Genomic DNA, 25077 nt, shown 5'->3' with positions numbered 1-25077 from the left:
AAGAGTGGCTATCCTGAAATTAACAGAATTTTTGGCCTCCTCTGGGTGGTCCCCGGAGCTCTGGGGCTCTGTGGCTGGGATGGGGGTAGCCCTGCCCACACAATGGCATGGCAGGCTCCTGACGTGTGGCCATCTGAGGGGCAGGGATGGCAGTTCTTGCCAAGTCCTGCTCTGCTCACCCTCCATCACCTCAGCTCACGTGCCCAGTGGGTCACACTGTTGGAGAGAGCAGTGCGGAATGAGGACAGTGGCTGGCAGGAGCCAGGTAGATTTAGGAGAAGGCAGGGCTGCCTGCCGAGCCTTCATAGGTCCCCGTCAGGACCGCAGCGCATGGGACGGCCCACAGCTGATCTGCTGTCACAGGGAGTAGGGGCTGTGGACGGTGGAGGAGGATGTGGCAGGGGTTTCCTACCAGACCCAGGGGCTTTGGGAGAGTAGACACAATGCTCTATCTATGGGCCTGTGGCAGTGCCCAGGGCAGTCAGTCCTGGGGGCCCCGGCCAGGGTGGACGGGGACGGGCAGCACACATACTCATTGAACTGGTCCTTGGCAGCCTGCAGGGCGCTCCGGGGCTGGGGGAAGTTGGAGACCACGATGGAGGCGTGAGGCCCACACAGCAGCTTGAACAGAAGGTTGTCCACGACGGCCAGGGCAGTGGCTGGGGAGTGGTACGCCTGGTTGTTGAACAAGGCGGTAACGACCATGCGTTCTCCCACATCTCTGAAGGACGCTGCCACAAGGCACCGCTCATTAAAGCCGCCCCCCTCCACAGAGGCCCTGAAGATCAAGAACTCCTCCAGGTCACCTGGGGAGCAATGGCAGAGTCAGAGGACACAGGAGGAGATGACACCTGGGTACCTGCTGCCATCTGAGCATGGCTAATCAGGGACCCAATGCAGTGGTGCCAGCATCCTCTGAGCTGCCCGCCCTGTCACTCTCCTCCTAAGGAGAGCCTAATTTCTGCCAGGGTTTTGTCATCATTCAGTACGTGGAACTGTGAATGCTAGTCAGGAGCCAGGAAGGCAGCTGCAAAATAAGAAAACCTTCCAGTAGGTTTCATTAACCAGAGCATGGTCCCTGTTCTGAGCCTGGGGCAGTATCCAACTGTGACTACCAAGACTCTTTTTTTTTTTTCTTTCGAGACAGTCTTGCTCTGTCGCCCAGGCTGGAGTGCAGTGGCGTGATCTGGGCTCACTGCAGGCTCCACGACCCGGGTTCAAGCCATTCTCCTGCCTCAGCCTCCAGAGTAGCTGGGATTACGGGTGCCCACCACCACACCTAGCTAATTTTTTATGTTTAGTAGAGCAGAGTTTTGCCATGTTGACCAGGCTGGTCTCGAACTCCTGACCTCAAGTGATCTACCTGCCTCGGCCTCCCAAAGTGCTGGGATGACAGGTGTCAGCCACTGAGCCTGGTCAAGAATTGTGGGTTTTAAGATGATGGAAGAAAACACCCTGTCACACGAAGGCACACTGTCGCCAGCATCGTCACACAGCAAAGGTAACTTGAAGTCACTATGTTTCTGCATTTTGCCCGTGAATGATGCTGAAAGACAGCTTCAGTAAGGAGATGCCTGACAAAGCCCGGCCCCAGTATGCCAGTGTCTCTGGCACCCCCAGTGACTCAGTGCCATGATCTGCCACCCAGGGGACATCGGCAATGTTTCCAGGCATGTTTGATGGTCACGATGGGGTGGGGCAAGGTCAGGGATGCTGCTGAACTTCCCTCAGCACATTCAGAACAGCCAAGAACCATCCTCCCCAGATGTGGACCCTGCTGCAGTCTGGAAGGTGAACTCTGGCCGCACGACTGGCCCCCGATCCCATCTCGCCCCCGGGATGCCCCTTACCGAGCACCTCGCGGGGCTCCTGTCCCTCGGCCTGCAGTGCGTCTTTCAGATGCTCTGACAGCTGCTGACCCAGCTGGGAGGTCCCAGGAACCGAGAAGGGCACGACGGTTCTGCCGTACTCGCCCAAGGTCAGCCTCAGCATGGGGTCATCGAAGAGCTCCGAGGAGTAGTTGATGGCCAGGAGGGCCAGGGTGACACAGGTCAGAGGCACTAGGATCTGTGCCGCCACCATTTTCCACTCGCGCCAGCTGTATGCGGCCTTCTTCAGGAACATGGCCCAGAACTGCTGGCAGTGCAGGGTGAGCTGCGGCAGAGGGGGACGCAGGTGACAACAGCACTGCTTGGGGGCCAGTGCCTGACCCCCACCCACCTGCGGCAGGTGCTGTCCTGTGTGATGCCAGCCTGGGGGCCTGGAGCTGAGGTTGCACTGGAGACTCCCGGAGCGTTGAAATGGCTGTGGGGGGAGCTCAGTGCACCACGTGGCAGGCTCGCCTGTGCAGACTCTGCAGGTCTCCATGGGGCCGTGCACATTGGTACTGGGAGCCTCACAGTGGCCATGGAGGCAAGGTGGACACTATTTATTTTATTTTCTTGAGACAGGGTCACTCTGTCCCCTGTGGTGGAGTGCAGTGGTGTGATCTCAGCTCACTGCAACCTCCGCCTCCTGGGTTCAAGCGATTCTCCTGCCTCAGCCTCCCAAGTAGCTGGGATTACAGGCGCCCACCACCATGCCCAACTAATTTTTGTAGTTTTAGTAGAGACGGGGTTTTGTCATGTTGGCCTAGGCTGGTCTTGAACTACTGACCTCAAGTGATCTGCCTGCCTTGGCCTCCCAATGTGCTGTGATTACAGGCGTGAGCCACCACATCCGGCCCAGATACAGTTTCATTGTCTCAGGACAGTAGACGACCAGCTGCCATCCCCTGCCCTCCCCCTGCCTCAAGGAGACACCACCATGCAGGTCACAGGAAACAAATGGCTGAGCCTCCCCACCAGCCTGACTGCCTTGTTCTCCAGCTTCTTCCCTTCCTGGTCCTCCAAGGCAGAGAGTGTCAGGGCTTTGAGATCAGGCTGACCAGGGATCAGACTGAGCTCTGTCACTCTGTCACATTTGACTTTGGCCCAGGCCTCGGTTTCCCATCTGTGAACCAGGTGCAGCAACCCCCCTCCCCGTCGTTGGCTGCTGGAAAGCCTCCTCAACACAGAGCTGGGCACCCAGCAAGTTCCTGTTGAGCAGGGCGCTGGGCCTGAGGTAGAGCATGAAAAATTCCAGTTGCTCCATTCAGACGCTTCTCCCTGCTGACCCATGCAGTGTGAGCCGCTGCCCGCCCTCTGCCTGCCCTCTGCCTGGTGCGCTGACTCTCCCAGACCCTGTTTCCGCCCTCACAGACTCTCCTCTGCATCGGCTCACATGAGGTGTTTGGGGGCTGTTCGCCCTTCCCCCGCCGCCTGCCCACGCGCCTGGGCACTCACCCCAGTGTTGAGCTTGACAGCGGTATGCTCCTCTTCGATGAGGGCTCCAATGCCGTCGGAGGGGTCCATGGCCCCACAGAGGTTGCTGTCCACAGCCCAGTCGCTGGCGCGCCTCTCGTGCTGGTACTGCAGGGCAGGCAGCTGGATGGCCTGGATGTCCATGCTGCTGTCTACCAGCTTCCCGACCCTGTGCCGACACACACGCGGACCCGTCAGGACCCAGCTCCCCGGGCGGGTGGAGGGAGGGGCTGTGTTGAGAGGCACTGAGGGGAGCAGTGTCGCCGCAGTCCTCGGCTTGCTCATGCACCTGCCTATGCGTTCCTTCACTCATCAGTGTCTCTGGCCACCATGCAAGCTAATTTTCGTATTTTTAGTAGAGAGAGGGTTTCACCATGTTGGCCTGGCTGGTCTCGAACTCCTGACCTCAAGTGATCCACCCACCTTGGCCTCTCAAAGTGCTGGGATTACAGGCATGAACCACCACGCCTGGCAGACGAGGTGATTTTTTAATATTATGTGAATTACGTCACACACACACACACACACACACACACACACCCCTTCCTAGAACTCCCCACCAATTAGGAAAACAACTGAGGCTGCAGCAGGCAGGAGGCATCCCCCGGCTGGCTAAGCAACCTCATCAGGCCACCCTCGGAGCTGTGTGAGCCCTGCCCGCCCGCTTCCTGCTCCTGCGTGCAGGCCGCTGTGAGGCCTAGGTACCCGCTCCTCTGGCCCTTGCCAGAGCCCTTCTCCCTCACTGGAGAGAGGGCTGACTGACTGGAGTCGGAGCTGCCTGACTCCAGGCCAGCCCGTGGTTTCTTTTTCCTATGTTCACGCTTCCTTCCTTCAACCAGGATTCGCGGAAAGTCAGTCAGTGCTCGGTCCTGTGTGGGATACAGGTCAGTGGGCAGTCCGTCCTTCCTCTGCCGCCTCCCCTGGCCTGGTTTCCCTGGGTCTGTTGCTGGACATGTGGTCCCCTGGACAGATGTCCCCAGAGCATGCACCACCATGTCCTACATGTATGATCACCTATTCTGTCGCCTCCTCTAGGTTGTGGGCTACCCAAGGAGGAAAACCTATCTCACGTTTTTTTCTTTTTATTTTGACACAGGGTTTTGCTCTGTCCCCCAGGCTGGAGTGCAGTGGTACAATCTCAGTTCACTGCAACCTCCACTTCTCAGGTTCAATTGATTCTCCTGCCTCAGCCTCCCAAGTAGCTGAGATTACAGGTGTGTGCCACCACGCCTGGCTAATTTTTGTAGTTTTAGTAGAGATGGTGGCCGGGCATGGTGGCTCATGCCTATAATCCCAGCACGGATCCTCAGGAGGGTCACCTGAGGTAGGGAGTTCTAGACCAGTGTGGCAAAACCCCATCTCTGCTAAAAATACAAAAAAACTAGCCGGGAGTAATGACATGTGCCTGCAGTCCCAGCTACTGAGGCTGAGGCAGGAGAATTGCTTGAATCTGGGAGGTGGAGGTTGCAGTGAGCTGAGATTGCACCACTGCACTCCAGCCTGGGCGACAGAGCGAGACACTGTCTCAAAAAAAAAAAAGAAAGAAAGAAAAGAAAAAAAAGAAAATCCTCTGCAGCACTGAGCCCAGTCCTAGGTGGACGGAAACACACATTTACTGACCGAAGGAAGACTTCCTCCATGGTGGTGATGGATGCCCCAAAGCTGGCAATGCCCAGCTCTTTCTGCTTCTTCTCCAGTTTAGCAAAGAGACCTTCAAACCTGAAAAACAGACCCAGCATGATGAGTCACTTCTCAGTGACTTTCTAGATAATTTGTTCCTAAAGCATCACCCCCTTGGCCAGGCACAGTGGCTCATGCCTGTAACCCCAGCACTTTGGGACGCCAAGGCGGGCAGATCACCTGAGGTGACCATGAATTCGATACCAGCCTAGTCAACATGGTGAAACCTGTCTCTATTAAAAACATAAAAAATTAGTCATATGTGGTGGCAGGTGCCTGTAGTCCCAGCTACTCAGAAGGCAGAGGCAGGAGAATCACTTGAACCCAGGTGGTGGAGGCTGCAGTGAGCTGAGATTGTGCCACTGCACTCCAGTCTGGGCGGCAGAGTGAAACTCTGTCTCAAAATAAATAAATAAATAAATAAATAATATAAAGAGGCCAGGTGCAGCAGCTCACACCTGTAATCCTAGCACTTTGGAGGCCGAGGTGGGTGAATTGCCTGAGCTCAGGAGTTCGAGACCAGCCTGAGCAACATGGTGAAACTGTCTCTACTAAAATACAAAAAACAAAACAAAACAAAACAAACAAAAAAACACTACCCAGTCATGGCGGCTTGTGCCTGTAATCCCAGCTACTTGGGAGGATGAGGCAGGAGAATTGCTTGAACCCGGGAGGTAGAGGTTGTGGTGAGCTGAGATCGCACCACTGGACTCTAGCCTGGGCAACAGACCAAGACTCCATCTCCAAAAACTAAACTAAACTAAACTAAAATGAATCACCCCCCACTCCACCTCCCTGTAGAATGGAGGAGGGGCCACAGGAGGTTAACTCCTTGAAATGCCTTTTTTTTCTTTTTTTTCTTGAGATGGAGTTTCGCTCTGTCGCCCGGGCTGGAGTGCAGTGGCGCGATCTCGGCTCACTGCAAGCTCCGCCTCCCGGGTTCACACCCGTCTCCTGCCTCAGCCTCCCGAGGAGCTGGGACTACAGGTGCCTGCCACCATGCCCGGCTAATTTTTTGTATTTTTAGTAGAGACGGGGTTTCACTGTGTTAGCCAAGATGGTCTTGATCTTCTGACCTTGTGATCCACCCGCCTCGACCTCCCAAAGTGCTGGGATTACAGGCGTGAGCCACCGTGCCAGGCCACGTGGCTAATTTTTAATTTTTTTGTAGAGATAGGGTCTCACTATGTCGCCCAAGCTGGTCTCCTTCTCCTTCTGCCTTGGCTTCTGAAAGTGTTGGAATTACAGGCATGAGCAACCATGCCTGGCTAAAAGTGAGGTTCATATGGTTTGATTCCCTGGTTTTCTTTTTTATTTGAGACAGAGTCTCGCTCTGTTTCCCAGGCTGGAGTGCAGGGGTGCAGGGGCGTGATCTTGGCTCAGCGCAACCTCTGCTCCTGGGTTCACGCCATTCTCCTGCCTCAGCCTCCTGAGTAGCTGGGATTACAGGCTCCCACCACCATGCCAGGCTAATTTTTGTATTTTTAGTAGAGACAGGGGTTCACCATGTTGGTCAGGCTAGTCTCCAACTCCTGACCTTGTGATCCATCCGCCTTGGCCTCCCAAAGTGTTGGGATTACAGGCATGAGCCACTGCACACAGCTGGGAAACACTTTCTAAGAATAAAATTAATAGAAGAAATCACAAGAGAAAGGATGTTGCTACATTAAGTACAAAAGTTAGGCCAGGTGCAGTGGCTCACGCCTGTAATCCCAGAACTCTGGGAGGCTGAGGCGGAAGGATCACTTGAACCCAGGAGTTCAAGACCAGCTTGGGCAACATAACAAGACCCCATCTCTACAAAGAAATAAAAAATGTAGCCGGACATGTTGATACACACCTGTAGTCCCAGCTACTTGGGAGGCTGAGGTGGGAGGATCACTTGAGCCCAGGAATTCAAGGCTGCAGTGAGTTATGATTGCGCCGCTGCACTCCAGCCTGGGTGACAGAGCAAGACCTTGTCTTTAAAACAAATGAATGTGGCCAGGCATGGTGACTCTTGCCTGAGATCTCAGCACTTTGGGAGGCCGAGGTGGGTGGATCACCTGAGGTTAGGAGTTTGAGACCAGCCTGGCCAACATGGTGAAACCCCATCTCTACTAAAAATACAAAAATTAGCCGGGCATGGTGGCGCACGCCTGTAGTCCCAAGCTACTTGGGAGGCTGAGGCAGGAGAATCGCTTGAACCTGGCAGGCAGACGTTGCAGTGAGCCGAGATCGTGCCACTGCACTCCGGACTGGGCAGCAGAGTGAGGCTCCATCTCAAAACAAATAATAAATAAATAACAATAAAATAGAATAAATAAATGGAAAATGGAAAAAAAATCTGACAAAATCAAACAAACAACAAACTGGAGAAAAGTGCAACCAACTGATATTATCCAGATAATATCCAGACTGATACTGTCATAGAAAACTGGCTTCCCTCCCCTTGCTGGTTCTGCCGTGTGTATGAGACAGTGATGAGCAGGTGCTAACATCTCCAGCTCTGACACTGAGACCAGATTCACCACCTGTGTACAAATACAGACTCTCAGTTTCACAAGTAGTTCTGAGTGCAGCTGCAGCCTGTGTTGAACCTGGTGACAGAAGGGGGAGTGTGAGCCCTGCATAAGCACTGAGCACCCGTTTGGTGAGTCAGATAGGTGCTTCTCCTTTTCAGGTCCTAATTATGTTTCTCCTTGCTAGGAGGCTTGGCACCTAGGACCCAGCCAAGCAGATTCATCTGGGCTGATGGTGCCCAGGCTGAGGGTCTAAGAGTGCTGACTGGCCAGGCCAGAGAGGGGCAGAGCAGGTGCCTCCGAGCACCAAGCCCTCATGGCCCACGGGGATTCCATCTTGGATATATACCTGTGCGTGCCCTCCCTGGGAGGCGTACCTGTGTGTGCTCTCTCTGGGAAGGATGAAAGACAGCTCAGCCCCAGCGCTGCTCTCCAGCGTGGCGTTGGGGACGTGGTGGTGGACCAACTGGGAGATGCCTTCGGGGTTGCAGTGTGGCTCCTTCACCAGCGTCATGTGATAGCCGGCACCTGGAACACAGGGCCACGTGTGAGATCTTTGGCTGAGCCCCCAGGTCTCTTCATGCCCACCCGGGGTCTCTAGGGCTCACACCAGGCAAGCTGGTGGGAAGGAGACCAGGGAACCGGAGGTGGGCAGCTGAAGCAGAATGAATGTATCTTGGAGCTCCCCGTGCTGTCCCGAGGATCTTGCCTCCTGCTCCTGCTGGGAAGAGCTGCTGGGGATCTAGGGTGCTGAGCATTGTCAGGGCCACCTGCTGGAAGGTGGGGTCTCACCCTAACTGTACAAGCACCAGGGAAGGATATGAGCAGCAGCGACGGACCACGTGTGAGGGCTTCTCTCTTGTGGGATTAACACTGACGGTTATGGTGCGGTTCTAGGAAGGGACTGTCAGCAGCAGCAGGCGCGAGAGCTACTGGCTGCAGGACCACACTGCACGGCACTATCATAGATGCATCTCACCTCTTCCCCAACGTCACCGTGCAGAAGATGGAGATGGAATTCCATGTCCTTTTTTTTTTTTTTTTTGAGACAAGAGTCTCACTGTGTCACCCAGGCTGGAGTGTAGCCGCACAATCTTGGCTCACTGTAACTTCCACCTCCTTGATTCAAGTGATTCTCCTGCCTTAGCCTCCCCACGTAGCTGGGATTACAGGCATGCACCGCCCTACCTGGCTAGTTTTTTTTGTATTTTTAGTAGAGATAGTTGTGACAGGTGTTGAGTGTTGTGTAAAACTTATCATCATGGTTCTGGAGTCATATATTACACTTTAAATGTGCACAGTATTCCCAGAAACAAAACCGAAGTTCTCTGGACCCTTACTTGTTACCTTCCTGGCTTCCTTTTGCTTCACAGGGCCATGTAGCTGTCTCTTGTTGGCCAGGCTGGTCTTGAACTCCTGACCTCAAGTGATCTGCCTGCCTTAGCCTCCCAAAGTGCTGGGATTACAGGCGGTGAGCCACCATGCCCGGCCCCATGTCCTCTTTAGAGACAAGGATGCCAGGCCCAGGAAGAGCAGTGGCTCTGCCAACTGGGCAGTGGGGCAGGAAGTGGCCAGTGGAACTCTCAGAGGCCGTGGTGGATGGTTCCATATCTCCGAAGGTCTGTTCTCCTCCCTCTTGGTAACAAAACCCTGGTATCTTGGCTGAGCACGTGGCTGCCAGGCCATCTCCTCCAGCCTGCTGCTGACCACATTGGGTTGCCACTCAGTCACTAGGGGGCAGAAGTGGGATGTGCACTTGAGGTTGGGGGGTGTCCTAAGGGGAAGACGGCTCCTATGTCTTTGCTCCACCTCCTATCAGAATGTGGGGGACGCTGGCACACCCGGACCGTGCTGGACCACGAGGTGACCTTGAAAGGGAAGCTGCAGTTGCGCAGTCAGAGGCCTGGGCCCAGATCCCGTCAGCCGCTGGCCCTGGCCATGCTGTGAGCTGCTCTTACGAGGGAGCTGCCACGTTGGTGCGTGTGTCGGCCTCTCCAAGGGCAGTGCTGCTCTGTGGCACTGGGCTTGGCCTCTGTTTTTCTGGTCATGGCTGAACTACATCCTAACCAAATTGAGACTTTCAGCTCCGTTTCCTGCCTCTTCCCTCTCACAAGCCCCCCTGCCTGGTTGGGCTCTCCACCCAAAGGCAACAGACAGGAGGTCCAGAAAAGGCCACCCCTGCCTGATCTCAGGGCCCTTCATGTGGGTAGCAGCCATTCCCTCAGCACAGCAGCCAGGACACTGACCCCGTTGCGGGCTGGCCCCACCACTCACCATATTTCTGCTTGAGGAACAGTGAGGACCCGCAGCACTGCAGCTCCCCCTTGGCCATGATGGCGATGCGGTCTCCCAGCAGGTCAGCCTCGTCCATGAAGTGGGTGGTCAGCACGATGGTGCGGTCACTTTTCTGCCGCTGCAGAAGGTCCCAGATGGCCCTCCTGGAGATGGCGTCCATGCCCGAGGTGGGCTCGTCCAGTATCAGCACCTGGAGGCAGAGACACAGCCTCATGACGCTGGTAGAGCCACACCTCAGGCTGGCCCATCAAGGGGTTCGCAGAGTCAGCTTGAGTCCTCCAAAGATGGTGATGGCCTTGTCTGGGGAGTCAAGGGCCAAGGTGCCTGGGCCATGGCGGAAGGGCCAGCCCAGGTGGAGCAGGAGGGGAGCCCACTGCCTCCAGTCCCACCGCCGCACCTTGGAGCCTGCGATGAGGGCGATGCCGATGGAGAGCTTGCGCCTCATGCCCCCGCTCAGGAAGCGGCTCCGTGAGTTCCACTTGTCCTCCAGGCCGATGATGTGCAGCATCTGCTTGACTTCTTCAGGGCACTTCTGGCGCGACAAGCCCTTCAGCTGCAACGACAGGGGACGCAGGAAATGCAGGCTCCTGGCAGAAGGCTGACCCTGGCCAGAGAGTTTCTGGTGAGAGGAACCTCTCTTTGACGTGGCTGCACTCAGAACCCTGGCTCCTGTCCTCCTGGTTCCCTCCTCCAGTTTAGCTTCTTGGAAGACTGCCCCGGAAGCTCGAGCACATCAGTGGAAACACCCCAGGACACCCCTGGCCCCCAGCTCACCTGGGCATAGAAATAAAGGTGCTCTGCGACTGTCAAGTTGTCAAACAGGATGTCGTGCTGCGGGCACAGGCCCAGGCTCTTCCGGATCTGAACCATGTCCTGGGAAATTTCATACCCGCTGATGTATGCCCGTCCACTGGTGGGGGGAAAGAGACCTGGGGCCCAGCAGGAGACCCCACATTGAGCATGAAGATCCTGCTCGTCAGCACCTGGGGTAATGGCACCTACCCCGTCTGTCTCCCCTAATTTCCTCTGAGGACCCTGCCCTTGAGAGGGCCGGGAACCCCGCTCCCACCGGGGTGGGCTTCAGCTGGGCCAGTGGGAAAAAGAAGCGGCATGGAAACAGCCCTGCCACCGGGACGCACAGCTGGTTAGCGAGGAGAAACCCACGTCACACACACACAGACGAGTCACCACAATCAGTCCCTGCCCCAGGTCCCAGCCTGTGCCACTGCCAGACACCTTGGTGCTTGGGGAAGACAGAGTGAAATGCCAGCAGGGGGTGTGGTGCACAGGGGAGAGCTCTAATAGGGGGGTTTGGTGACAGAATTAGCATGGGGTTGAGCTGCTCCTGTGTGGCCTGTTTTTACTGACCCCGTCAAGCTCGGGCATCCACCGACAGAGGCAGTGAGGAGGGCAGGGGTCCCTGGGGGTCCCCTGGCATGTCCTGGACAGAGGCAGTAAGGAGGGAAGTCCCTGCATGTCCCGCTGGGCCTGCGGGGCTGAGGCGCATCTCTTGCCGCTGTGGTTGGGGAAGGCCCGAAAGCCCCGTTGAGGGAATGAGGCAGGGCTTGCGCTGAGATGATGTTAAAGGGGGGCCTGCCGGTGGCAGGGGACGTGAGGCCGTCCAGTCCTCACCTGTGAGCATGGAAAGGGTGGTGGTCTTCCCGGCGCCATTGTGGCCCAGCAGGACAGTGATCTGTCCCTCGTAAAGGTTCAGGTTCAGGTCTCTGACGGCCGCCCTGTCCTTGTTCCCCACCCTGAACACCTGCAGGAAAGGCAGAGGCTGCCCTGGGCTACCCACAGCCCCGAGGCCCATGGCCAAGGCCTCTCCTGCTCCCCTGCCCAAGCGTCTCAGAAGGAACCAAGCCTAGCGTCACCATCAGTGTGCAGAGGGGAGGGATGTTTCGGGCAGATGCTGCTCCTGGCTGCTCCCCTCTGGTCTCCCCCAGCCCCAACACGTCCCAGACACCCTCAGTGTCTCTGCAACCCTGCGAGGCCCATGAGGCCGAGGCACTGCTGGATGGCTGAGTCTGGCATTTCCTGAGAAGCTGGAGATGTGGTCTGTGCCCTGAGGAACTGGTTAGAGGGCAGCGGAGGGTTCCTGCCCTCTTTCAGGGCAGGAAGTAGCAAGGCTCAGAGGGAGTACATGGCGGGCCATGAGGTCTCACCCGCCATGTTGGTAAGTCTTCCCCATGGTCCTAGCAGCCCCGACCCTCCCTGTCCCCACAGGAGGTGGCACCTTGGACAGGTGCTTGATCTTGATCCCAGCCACCAGGTCCTCTGGCTCAGCTTCAAAGTACTCGTTTCTGAGCTCTTTCTCAGGGTCACTGTCTTCTTCCTCCTTCCCTGCAACTGCCCTTGGCTTCCCACACCAATAGGAGGGCTGGGAGGGAAGCAGACAGCTGTCAGTTTGTTCTGTTTGTAACGAGCAAAGCAACAACCAGCAGACACACTAGATGCACACAGCCACGCACCCTCCGTCCCACGCCTTTGCGACACTGCTGTGGAGAAGGCGCCGCTCAGGGACAGCCCCAGAGCACCCTGACTTGTTTCATCCCTGTGAAGGTTCTAAGCCTCAGTTTCCTAACCTGGTGAGTGGGTGTAACGGTTACACACAGGCTTGTGAAGATGAACTCAGATCCGATACAGGGGAAAGGGAGTTTGTCAGCTATGAAATTTCATACAGAGAGAAGTTATCTAACGCTCCAGTCCAGAGGGATGTTGGGGCCAAAATGGAAAGGAAGCTGTGTCCCCATGCCAACCGGGCTGTTTCTTTGCTCAAGCCCCACGTGAGCTCATGACTGTAAGCAAGAGAAGCTGAAGGCGCCATGCTCCCTCTAGTACAAGGAAGCCTCTTCCCATCTTCTCTGTGGCCATCACAGAAACAGCTCAGTGCACGGGGTAAGAACACAGTCACACACTTCACACACTGCCCTCGAGGACAGCCTGGTGCCTACATGGATGCAGTTGGCACAGTGGTGTGGGCAGAGCACCAGGGAAGGTGGAAGCAGTGCCTTGGCAGGATCAGCGCCAGCGCAGCTGCGGGGCAGGGACTCATTCACCCTCAGCTCCGTGCCCAGTGCACTTCCAGCATCCGGAAGGGCGTACGGCACACGCTGCACTCCACTGGTTCTCAGGGACAAAGCTCTCATATGTAAAGTTATTTTAAAATCAGAATGCATCTTGGCTGGGTGCGGTGGCTCACGCCTGTAATCCCAGCACTTTGGGAGGCTGAGGCGGGTGGATCACCAGGTCAGGAGATCAAGAGCATCCTGGCTAACATGGTGAAACCCCATCTCTACTAAAAATACAAAAAAAATTAGCTGGGCGTGGTGGCGGGCGCCTGTAGTCCTAGCTACTCAGGAGGCTGAGGCAGGAGAATGGCGTCAACCCGGGAAGCAGAGCTTGCAGTGAGCTGAGATCGCGCCACTGCACTCCAGCCTGGGCCACAGAGTGAGACTCCGTCACAAAAAAAAAAAAAAAAAAAAATCAGAATGCATCTTAAATCATAAAATGCCACAGTGTAACTGTGGCAGTTTTCTTTCTTGGTGATAGACAAAGTAACCATTACCTCTAATGATCAGTGTCATCTTACAGTTGATGAATTAAAATAGAGGACACTTGATAAATATTTGTGGAATTGAAGAATGAAACCAGAAATGGCCTTGGCCAGAGGTGGTGGCTCACGTCTATAGTCCCAGCACTTTGGGAGGCTGAGGAGGGTGCATTACCTGAGGTCAGGAGTTCAAGAGCAGCCTGGCCAACATGGTGAAACCCCGTCTCTAATAAAAATACAAAAAAAAATAGCTGGGTGTGGTGGTGCACGCCTGTAATCCCAGCTACTCAGGAGGCTGAGGCAGGAGAATCACTTGAACCTGGGAGGTGAAGGGTGCAGTGAGCTGAGATCATGCCACTGCACTCCAGCCTGGGCAATAGAACTAGCCTCCGAATCAAAGAAAAAAAAAAATGACCTTAGGCCGGGCGCGGTGGCTCATGCCTGTAATCCCAGCACTGTGGGAGGCGGAGCTTACAATGAGCCGAGATGGTGCCACTGCACTCCAGCATGGGGGACAGAGCGAGACTCCGTCTCAAAAAAAAAAAAAAAAATGACCTTAACTAGCCATCGGTAGGGAATTAGTTAAGTATGTGGTGATGAGCTCACAGGATGGAATACTGTGTGTCACTATAAATGAAAGTGCTTCTTAAAGAGGTATATACTTGGCCGGGCGCGGTGGCTCATGCCTGTAATCCCAGCACTTTGGGAGGCTGAGGCGGGCGGATCACGAGGTCAGGAGATCGAGACCATCCTGGCTAACACGGTGAAACCCCGTCTCTACTAAAAATGCAAAAAATTAGCCGGGCGAGGCGGCGGGCGCCTGTAGTCCCAGCTACTCGGGAGGCTGAGGCAGGAGAAGGGCGTGAACCCAGGAGGCGGAGCTTGCAGTGAGCCGAGATCGCGCCACTGCACTCCAGCCTGGGCGACTAAGCGAGACTCTGTCTCAAAAAAAAAAAAAAAAAAAAAGGTATATACTTAGAGAGAAATATATTTATAAATATAACAACATTTATCAATATGTTTAGATAATTTAAAACTATATTTATAAATAGACAAATACGTATATGTATTTAAGATATCTGAGTTGTACTGTTAGGTTAAGAAAAGCAACTTTTAAGCATTTTTGATAATATGATTCTTTTTTTTTTTTTCTGAGACAGGTTCTCATTTTGTCACCAAAGTTGGAGTGTGGTGAACACGGCTCACTGCAGCCTCCACCTCCTGGGCTCAAGTGATTCTTCTGCCTCAGCCTCCCAAGTAGTGGGGACCACAGGCATGTGCCACCTGGCTAATTTTTTTTATTTTTTACTTATTTTGTAGAGATGGGGGCTTCACTATGTTGCCCAAGCTGGTCTCTAACTCCTGGCCTCAAGTCATCCTTCCACCTCAGCCTCCCAAAGTGCTGGGATTACAGGGATGAGCAACTGTGTCCACCCCGATCCCACTGTTTTTTGTTTTGTTTTTTTTTTTTGAGACGGAGTCTTGCTCTATCGCCCAGGCTTGAGTGCAGTGGCTTGATCTCGGCTCACTGCAAGCTCCGCCTCCCGGGTTCACACCATTTTCCCGCCTCAGTCTCCCAAGTAGCTGGGACTACAGGTGCCTGACACCACACCTGGCTAATTTTTTTGTATTTTTAGTTGAGATGGCATTTCACCGTGTTAGCCAGGATGGTCTCGATCTCCTGATCTCGTGATCCGCCCACCTCAGCCTCCCAAAGTGCTGGGATCACAGGTGTGAGTCACCGCGCCCAGCCTTTTTTTTTTTTTTTGAGACGGAGTCTCGCTCTGTCTCCCAGGCTGGAGTATAATAGTGCGGTCTCAGCTCACTGCAACCTCTGCCTCCCGGGTTCAAGCAATTCTACCTGCCTCAGCCTCCTGAGTAGCTGGGGTTACAGACACCTGCCACCACACCCAGCTAATTTTTTTTTTTTTTTTTGTATTTCTTTAGTAGAAACGGGGTTTCGCCATGTTGGCCAGGCTGGTCTCAAACTTCTGACCTCAGGTGATCCGCCTGTCTTGGCCTCCCAAAGTGCTGGGATTATAGGCGTGAGCCACCACACCAGGCCTCCAAACACATTTTTATAAAACAAATGAAGCTATGCTATATGTCCATCCATATGTGTTCTATGACAGTAAGTGAAGAGAAGGAAACTCGGCAAAGTACATACCAAATGTCAACAGTGTTCATCTCACCAGTAGGACTGAGCTACAGATTCCAGGAATGCGATCATTTTTATAAGAAGCCAGATTTTGTAGGCAGAAAGCACAATCAGATACTTTTTACGAGAAAGGAGGCAGGAGTTGAGGAGGCAGGTGGGCAGCAGAGGCTGTGTGCGTGGGTCTTGCAGAGAGGGGACTAGAGCAGCCCATTTTTTGCACCCCTCTGTGTCAGGCTCTGGAGCAGAAGGATTTCTTTTGGGCATGGTGGGTCTTTATCTCTCTGTGAACTAGTCCCAAGGGCCCTCGGGGACATGCCACTCCCTGTGCACAGGGCAGGGTTCTGTGTCCCAGCCTCACGCAGGCGCTGCATGCCGGGGACTTGGAGGGGTCCCTGAGCAGGCAATGGGGACACCTCTGCACTCACAGAGGCGGCAGATCAGGAGCCGGGCATCAGAACTCACCAGGATGAAGAAGTACCAGGGCTGAGGTACGCCGAACTGCCCTGGGAAGACAGCTTCCATGTACCAGGTCACCAGGCCATAAAGCACAGAGTCCAGCAGCAGCATCCCCAGCACCTGCCCGAAGCAGAAGTCGTCGTCCACGTTGACGGGACTCAGGAGGTCTCGCCACTGGATGCCCATGCCTGGAAGATACACCAGGAAAGTGGCCTGAAAGCCGGCAGGCTGGGGGCCCAGGGACCCTGAAGCCCCTGGTGGCACGCATGTGCACGTGTGACCTTGCACGGTCACTGCTTGGTCGGCATGCCTTTTCCCTTCCTGGTTTTATAACAAGTTGGACAGCTTTCTTCAAGTCTGGAAGATAAATGCAGATTACAAAATCATTAAGTCACAGACTAGCAACAGCTCATTCACTGACTAGACGGGCCTGCAATTAATCTGTGACATATATGCACATATGTACACACATACATATGCACCCACATCTATGATTTCGCTAAGGCCAATGTGGGTCAATGTGCATTTAGCATAAATCTTTTTTTTTTTTTTTTGAGATGGAGTCTTGCTCTGTCACCTAGGCTGGAGTGCAGTAGTGTGACCTTGGCCCACTGCAACCTCTGCCTCCGCAGTTCAAATGATTCTCCTGCCTCAGCCTTCAGAGTAGCTGGGATTACAGGAGCATGACACCACACCTGGTTAATTTTTTTTTTTTTAGATGGAGTCTCACTCTGTTGCCAGGCTGGAGTGCAGTGGCACGATCTCGGCTCGCTGCAACCTCCTCCTCCTGTGTTCAAGTGGTTCTCCTGTCTCAGCCTCCCGAGTAGCTGGGACTACAGGAGCATGCCACCACGTCCAGCTAATTTCTGTATTTTTAGTAGAGATGGAGTTTCGCCATGTTGGTCAGGATGGTCTCGATCTCTTGACCCCATCATCCGCCCACCTTGGCCTCCCAAAGTGCTGGGATTACAGGCGTGAGACACCATGCCCCACCAATTTTTGTATTTTTAGTAGAGACAGGGTTTCGCCATGTTGGCCAGGCTGGTCTTGGACTCCTGACCTTGAGTAATCTACCCACCTTGGCCTCCCAAAGTGCTGGGATTACAGGTGTGAGCCACCCCATCCAGCCTAGTATTACTCTTTTTTCACATTTTAATTTTGTAGTGACGGGGTCTTGCTATGTTGTCCAGGCTGGTCTCAAACTCCTGCCTCAAATTCCTTCTTCCTGCCTTGGCTGTAAGTCTTTTTTAATCACAGAAATATTTCAAACAGGCCGGGCGCGGTGGCTCAAGCCTGTAATCCCAGCACTTTGGGAGGCCGAGGCGGGTGGATCACGAGGTCAGGAGATCGAGACTATCCTGGCTAACATGGTGAAACCCCGTCTCTACTAAAAAAAAATACAAAAAACTAGCCGGGCGTGGTGGCGGGCGCCTGTAGTCTCAGCTACTTGAGAGGCTGAGGCGGGAGAATGGCGTGAACCCGGGAGGCGGAGCTTGCAGTGAGCAGAGATCAGGCCACTGCACTCCAGCCTGGGAGACACAGCGAGACTCCGTCTCAAAAAAAAAAAAAAAAAAAAAAAAAAAAAGAAATATTTCAAACATGTGTAAAGCTCTCTTTAATGGAGCTCATGTTTCTCATCTTCTCTCTGGTTTGCCAACATTGCAGTCCTGACAGCGCTGGGGATCTGTGTATCCAAACACCTTCTGTTTGGCCAAGGACCCCGAAGAAAATAATGCTCTCCAGCCTTGGTGAATTTGCACTTTCAAACAACCAGAGATTTGTCTGTTTTAAGAAAATTCACTCTAGCTGGGTGTGGTGGCTCACATCTGTAATCCTAGCACGTTAGGAGGCTGACACAGGAGGACTACTTGAGGCCAGGAGTTTGAGACCAGCCTAGGCAACACAGACAAATTAGCCAGGTATGGTGGTACGTGCTTGTGGTCCCAGCTACTCAGGAGGCTGAGGTGGGAGGATCACTTGAGTCTGGAAAGTCGAGGCTACAGTGAGCTATTATCATGCTACTGCACTCCAGCCTGGGCAATGCAGTAAGACCCTGTGTCTAAAAAAAAATTGTTAAAAAGAAAGCAAAAGAACAAAGTCTACATTTTATCAACACACTAGGAAACGTGGAAACACAGATAATGTAAAAGCTAAAGTGTCAGAAGACACTGCCGACTGCAAAGAATCGTTCTAATGAAAGACAAAGCAACACTGGACACTCCCACCTCCTTCCACAGACCCAGACCTTTGCAAGCTGCAGCTAGGAACTGCATGGTGCCATGGCTTGACTGGGCCCCCCAAATTCATGTGTTGGAGACTTGACCCCCAATGCAGCAATGTTGGGAGGGGGCCTAACTGGAGGGTCTCAGGCCAGGTTTGGTGCCCATGGCGGGCCTTACAGAATGAGAGCCCATAGGCCAAAGGCCGACCAACGAAGTGTTTTACTTAATTAATTTCATAAAAATTAAGAAAAAAAGTGAGTCGTGATGGTGCCATTGCACTCCAGGCTGGGTGACACAGTGAGACCCTGTCTCAAAAAACAAAAAAGAAAAGAAAAAAAATGCTGTCATTTATCACTTGTTTCTCTCTCAGGCGTCTCTGCTGCCATCACTAGTCAATGCAGGAGGCACTGGGAAGATGCTAATTCTACCCTTTACTAAGAGCAGTGGTTCATCAGAAGCCCTCAAAACCAGCCAGCCTCAGTGGCTCACACCTGTAATCTTAGCACTTTGGGAGGCCAAGGGCAGGTCACGAGGTCAGGAGTTCGAGACGAGCCTGGCCAACATGGCAAAACCCCTCTGCTAAAAATACAAAAAAATTAGACGGGCATGGTGGTGCATGCTTGTGACCCCAGGTACTTGGGAGGCTGAGGTGGGAGGATCACTTGAGCCCATAGGCAGAGGTTGCGGTGAGCCAAGATCACATCAGTGCCCTCCAACCTGGGAAACAGAGTGAGATTCTGTCAAAAAAAAAAAAGTCCTTAAAACCCTAGACTCTGAGATCTCTGATGTAGTAATTTTTTTTTTTTTTTTTTGGGATGGAGTCTGTCGCCCAGGCTGGAGTGCAGTGGCATGATCTCAGCTCACTGCAAGCTCCGCCTCCCGGGTTCACGCCATTCTCCTGTCTCAGCCTCCCAAGTAGCTGGGACTACAGGCACCCGCCACCATGCCCAGCTAATTTTTTGTGTTTTTAGTATAGACAGGGTTTCACCGTGTTAGCCAGGATGGTCTCGATCTCCTGACCTCATGATCTGCCCTCCTCGGCCTCCCAAAGTGCTGGGATTACAGCCATGAGCCACTGCGCCCAGCCTCTCTGATATAATCATTTTGAATGTCTCAGGAAGCTGGAAGAGGCCAGATGTGGTGGCTCACACCTGTAATCCTGGCTATTCAGGAGGCTGAGGCAGGAGGATTGCTTGAGGTCAGGAGTTTGAAACCAGGCTGAGCAACGTAGTGAGACCCCATCTCTATAAAATATTTAAAATTAAAAAAAAAAAATGAAAGCTCAAAGAGGCTCAGGTCATTGAGTTAGATCCCAGCATCAGTCAGATATGTGTGTGATGCCAGCGCTGCTGGATGATCCAACCCTCTTGTCCTCCGAGCTTTGGGTTTCTTCGGCCCACTGCCCTGTGGCTCCCATCACCTGTGGCTGTGCCATGCAGCTGAGCTTCCCTCGCCCGGGGCCGTGCCCAGCTACCCAGCCCACACTCAGCACTGTCTGCGGATGCTGCTGGCTTCAGCGGTCCCAACAGCCTACCAACCGTCCCAGGTGGAGCCTTGCTGTTGGCGGCACTTGTGTCTGGGTGCTCTTGAAGGTTACTGATTCGGAAAGAACAGGCTGGGCAAGGCAAACACTCACCTTTCGCCTCAAATTTCCCGATGAGCTGGGCTCCCATTGCCATGGCGACGTTGGACAGGAGGCAGGAGCAGAGCTTCTGGCTCAGAGTCATCCAGTTGTACCGAGGGGCCACGAAGAAGTAGGGGATGTAGGTGAAGAAGTAGAGAAAACCGCCGAAGGCTGCTGCCATGTTGGCTGCAGGTGTTGGAAGACCCGGGGGGCATAAGCGTCAGTGCCCTCAGAAGGGGCTTGGGCTCCCAGGGGTACAGGGAAGCCCCTCCTCCTGGGGCCGAGCCACCCAACCTGCTCACGGCACCTGCCGTCCACACGAGACACAAGCCCCGGCACGGGTGGGGACATCAGGCGTGGCCAGCAGCCTCTTCTCCAAGTGGTGCCCCCATCCCAGGGACCCCCACACCAACAGCTCCAGCCCCTCCTCTGCCTCCCATCCAGCTGCCTCCCTGACACCGCACACCTGACGTGGCTGATCCCAAGCCCCTGATTCCTGCCTAAGCCCCATTTCTGCCTGGGCTGCCGGATCTCTCTCTTTCGTTCATTCATTCATTCGTCAGATACGCACTGAGCAGCCACTCTTTTCCAGGCACGAGGGAGGCAGCCCCACATAAAACAGAGAAAACCCCTCCCTTCCCATGCCTGGAATCTAGCGGGGAGACAGAGAGCAAGGTGTGCTGGATGGAGACACATGCTGGATGCAGCAAGGAGGCGCAGGATGGGAGAAGAGGCTCCCGACGGCCGGAAAGGCTTCACGGAGGTGACGTGTGAGAAGGACCCGGAAGAGGTGAGTGAGTGGATTACTGAGAGCGGAGAGATGGGCATGCTTTCTGTCCATGCCAGCAGTGCTCAAACTCTTTGGTTTTCTTTTTTTTTTTCCTTTTGAGATTGAATTTCCCTCTGTCACCTAGGCTGGAGTACAGTGGGGCTCACTGCAGCCTCTACCTACTGGGCCCGAGGTCCTCCCACCTCCAGCTAGGGAGAGTAGCTGGGACCAACAGGCATGCAGTACCATGCCTAGCTAATTTTTTAATTTTTTTTTATAGAGATGGGTCTCCCTATTTTGTCAGGGCTAGTCTAATGCTCCTAGGCTCAAGGGATCCTCCCGCCTCGGCATCCCAAAGTGTTGGGATTACACATCTGAGCCACCGTGCCTGGCCATCAAAATCTTTGGTCTTAAGACCCTTTTTTATCCTTAAAAATTATTAAGGAGGCTGGGCGCAGTGGTTCACGCCTGTAATCCCAGCACTTTGGGAGGCTGAGGCTGGTGGATCACGAGGTCAGGAAATCGAGACCATCCTGGCAAACACGGTGAAACCCCGTCTCTACTGAAAATACAAAAAAATTAGCCAGGCGTGGTGACAGGCGCCTGTAGTCCCAGCTTCTAGGGAGGCTGAGGCAGGAGAATGGCGTTAACCGGGGAGGCGGCGGAGCTTGCCATGACCGGAGATCGCACCACTGCACTCCAGCCTGGGCGACAAAGCGAGACTCCAGCCTGGGCGACAGAGTGAGACTCTGTCAGGAAAAAAAAAAAAGAAGAAGAAGAAAGGGGTTGTTATAGTTAAAAAGAAAAAGAAATTAAGAAGCCAGGCATGGTGGCTCATGCCTATAATCCCAGCACTCTGGGAGATGGAGGTGGGAGGATCACTTGAGGTCAGGAGTTTGAGACCAGCCTGGACAACATGGCAAAACCCAGTTTCTACTAAAAATACAAAAATTAGCCAGGCATGGTGGCAGGAGCCTGTAATCCCAGCTATTTGGGAGGCTGAGGCAGGAGAATCGCTTGAACCCGGGAGGCGGAGGTTGCAGTGAGCCAATTGTGCCACTATACTCAGCCTGGGCAACAGAGCGACACCCCGTCTCAAAACAAAAAGAAAAAAAAAAAGTACTTAAGAGATGTGAAAGACTGAGAGATACCTCCTCACACCCATTAGGATGGTGACTATAAAAAACAATCAATCAGAAAACAACAGGCGTTCAGGAGGATGCAGGAGACTGGCAACCTGTGCGCTGCTGGTGGGAATACGCAGAGGTACAGACACTGTGGGAAAGACAGTCTGGCAGTTTCTCAAAAGTTAAACACGGAATTGCCATAGGATTCAGCAACTTCACTTCTGGGTGTACACCCAAAGAATTAAAAGCAGGGACCCGTGTCCAGCACAGCACACTCATAACAGCCACAAAGTAGGGGCACCCAAGAGTCTGTCGACAGATGAACAAGTAAACAAAATGTGGCACATCTACACTATGGAATATCATCTAGTCTTGAAAAGGAGGGGAATTCAGGCTTCAACACAGAGGAACCTTGGGGATGCTATGCTCAGTGAAATAAGCCAGGCACAGCATATAAACACTGTACGATTCCTCTTACATGAAGTCCCTAGAGTCATCAAACTCATAGGGACAGGAAGTAGGAGGCTGGTTTCCAGGGAATGGGGGCGGGGCAGTCAGTGTTTCACAGGGACTGAGTTTCAGTCGGGAAACATGAAAACTATTCTGAAGGTGGACATGGGGGTGGCTGCACAACGACGTGAATACTTAAATCGGCCACAGTGGTAATTTTTTCTTTTTTTTTGAGACCAAGTTTTGCTCTTGTCGCCCAGGCTGGAGTGCAGTGGCGTGATCTTGGCTCACCACAACCTCTGCCTCCCGGGTTCAAGCGATTCTCCTGCCTCAGCCTCCCGAGTAGCTGGGATTACAGGCATGGGGCACCATGCCTGGCTAATATTGTATTTTTAGTAGAGACTGGGTTTCTCTATGTTGGTCAGGCTGGTCTCGAACTCCCAACCTCAGATGATCTGCCCACCTTGGCCTCCCAAAGTGCTGGGATTAAAGGCGTGAAGCACCACGCCCAGCCTTTTTTTTTTTTTTTTCCTTTTCTTTTCTTTTTTTTTTTTTTGAGACGGAGTCTTGCTCTGTTGCCAGGCTGGAGTGCAGTGGCACAATCTCGGCTCACTGCAACCTCCGCCTCCTGGGTTCAAACAATTCTCCTGCCTCAGCCTCCCGAGTAGCTGGGACTACAGGTGCCCGCCATCACGATCACGCCCGGCTAATTTTTGCATTTTTTTTTTTTGGAGAGATGAGGTTTCACCATGGTGGCCAGGATGGTCTCGATCTTCTGACCTCATGATTCACCCGCCTCAGCCTCCCAAAGTGCTGGGATTACAGGCGTGAGACGGCGTCCGGCCATAAATTGTATGGATTTTACACACACACACACACACACACACACACACACACAGAGCAAAGTCTGATGAGATACTACCAGAAATCTCATTGAAATTCTAACCAAAGACACATGAGCCCTCAGATCGAAATGTTCATAAAGAAAAATCACACCTAGACTTTCAGCAAACTTCCCACCAACAATGAGTATCAGATGGCAATAAGATAACATTATAAAATTGCCAAGGGAGAGTATCTATCTGTGGAGAATTTCACAGGCAGCTAAAATACTATACAGGAGTGAGGGCAAAATAAAGACACCTTTGGACGTACAAAGTGAAAAGCATCGACCACTCACCAATGCCTACTAGAAGAACTACTCAAAGATGTGCTTCGACACATCTTTGTGTGTGACTCTAAAGAGGCTGGGTACACGAAAATCACATGCACATCAAATATGTTGGCAAAGCACAGGAATGGCACATAGGAAACAACTGTTTATGATTTTTTTTTTTTGAGATAGGGTCCCTCTCATTACCCAAGCTGGAATGCAGTGTTACAAACTCAGCTCACTTCAACATCTGCCTCCTGGGCTTAGGCAATCCTCCCATCTCAGCCTCCCAAGTAGCTAGGACCACAGGGCTGTGCCACCACACCTGGCTAATTTTTATTTTATTTATTTATTTATTTATTTATTTATTTATTTATTTAAGACGGAGTCTTGCTGTCGCCCAGGCTGGAGTGCAGTGGCGCGATCTTGGCTGACTGCAAGCTCCACCTCCCGGGCTCACGCCATTCTCCTGCCTCAGCCTCCCGAGTAGCTGGACTATAGGCGCCGCCACCATGCCTGGCTAATTTTTTGTATTTTTAGTAGAGATGGGGTTTCACTGTGTTAGCCAGGATGGTCTCCATTTCCTGACCTCATGATCCGCCCTCCTTGGCCTCCCAAAGTGCTAGGATTACAGGCGTGAGCCACTGCGCCCGGTCACCTGGCTAATTTTTAAACTTTTTTTTTAGAGGGTCTTGCCATGTTGCCTAGGCTGGTCTTAAACTCCTGGGCTCAAGTGATCCTCCTGCCTTGGCCTTCTAAAGTGCTGGGATTACAGGTGTGAGCTACCATCCCTGGTCACTTAGGTTTTCTTAAATGATAAAACAAACTAGACAACAATAAAAGTTAGGAGGTCAGGCATGTTGGCTCACACCTGTAATCCCAATGCTTTGAGAGGCTGAGGTAGGAGGATTACTTGAGATCAGGAGTTCCAGACCAGCCTGGGAAACATGGTGAGAACTCATCTCTAAAAAAAAAAAAAGCTAGGTGTGGTGGCACGTACTGGTGGTCCGAGCTACTCAGAAGGCTGAGGCCGGAAGACAGCTTGAGCCCAGCAGTTCAAGGCTGCAGTGAGCTGTGTCTGTGCCACTGCACTCCAGCCTGGGCAACAGAATAAGAGGCAATCTCAAAAAAAAAAAAAAAAAAAGGGCCAAGTGCAGTGGCTCAACCTGTAATCCCAGCACTTTGGGAGGCCAAGGACGGTGGATCACTTGAGGTCAGGAGTTCAAGACCAGCCTGGACAACCTGGTGAAACTCCGTCTCTACTAAAAACGCAAAAAAAAAAAAAAGAAAAAAAAAATTCGCCAGTCGTGGCGGCGTGTGCCTGTAATCCCAGCTACTCAGAAGGCTGAGACACAGGAATCACTTCAACCCCAGAGGCAGAGATTGCAGTGAGCTGAGATCACACTACTGTACTCCAGACTGAGCAACAGAGCAACACTGTCTCAACTAAAAAAAAAAAAAAAAAAAAAAAAGGGAACCTCTAATAAATACTTAGAGTGGTGGTGAGGTTGGAGTTTTATCTGGGAGGAGGCTGGGCGTACTGAATAACTTCACTTTTTGGAATTTTAGAGGTAAGTAATTAAGTGAAACATTAAAGGCGATCACTAAAGAAAGAGAAACACAACTTATAGCCTCTGAACCATCCGAGGTAAAAGGCACGAGAGGAGACTTTATCAGCCCAACAGAAGGCAGGAAAGGAAAAGAAAGCAGCAAAGGAGAACGATAACAAAGTGAACACACACAATCCA

General features: G+C 52.9%; 1 protein-coding gene across 1 annotated transcript in view; it reads right to left on the bottom strand.

Moving 5' to 3' along the window:
- The window catches only part of LOC101000026 (ATP-binding cassette sub-family A member 3), a 60105-nt gene that overhangs the window by 10391 nt on the left and 24637 nt on the right, over positions 1-25077 (bottom strand). Inside the window, exons 11-22 of the mRNA XM_003916379.4 lie at positions 19843-20016; positions 15991-16172; positions 12054-12197; positions 11450-11579; positions 10592-10746; positions 10215-10370; positions 9797-10007; positions 7900-8050; positions 4962-5060; positions 3324-3510; positions 1851-2154; positions 533-806 (exon numbers count right to left, since the gene is read on the bottom strand). Coding sequence (XP_003916428.1) covers positions 533-806; positions 1851-2154; positions 3324-3510; positions 4962-5060; positions 7900-8050; positions 9797-10007; positions 10215-10370; positions 10592-10746; positions 11450-11579; positions 12054-12197; positions 15991-16172; positions 19843-20016 — 2167 coding nt within the window. The remainder of the gene's footprint in view (positions 1-532; positions 807-1850; positions 2155-3323; positions 3511-4961; positions 5061-7899; positions 8051-9796; positions 10008-10214; positions 10371-10591; positions 10747-11449; positions 11580-12053; positions 12198-15990; positions 16173-19842; positions 20017-25077) is intronic.

This window comes from Papio anubis, chromosome 18 (genome assembly GCF_008728515.1).
Source record: "Papio anubis isolate 15944 chromosome 18, Panubis1.0, whole genome shotgun sequence".
NCBI classification, from domain to species: Eukaryota; Metazoa; Chordata; class Mammalia; order Primates; family Cercopithecidae; genus Papio; species Papio anubis.
This window is presented reverse-complemented; position numbering and strand designations above follow the sequence as displayed.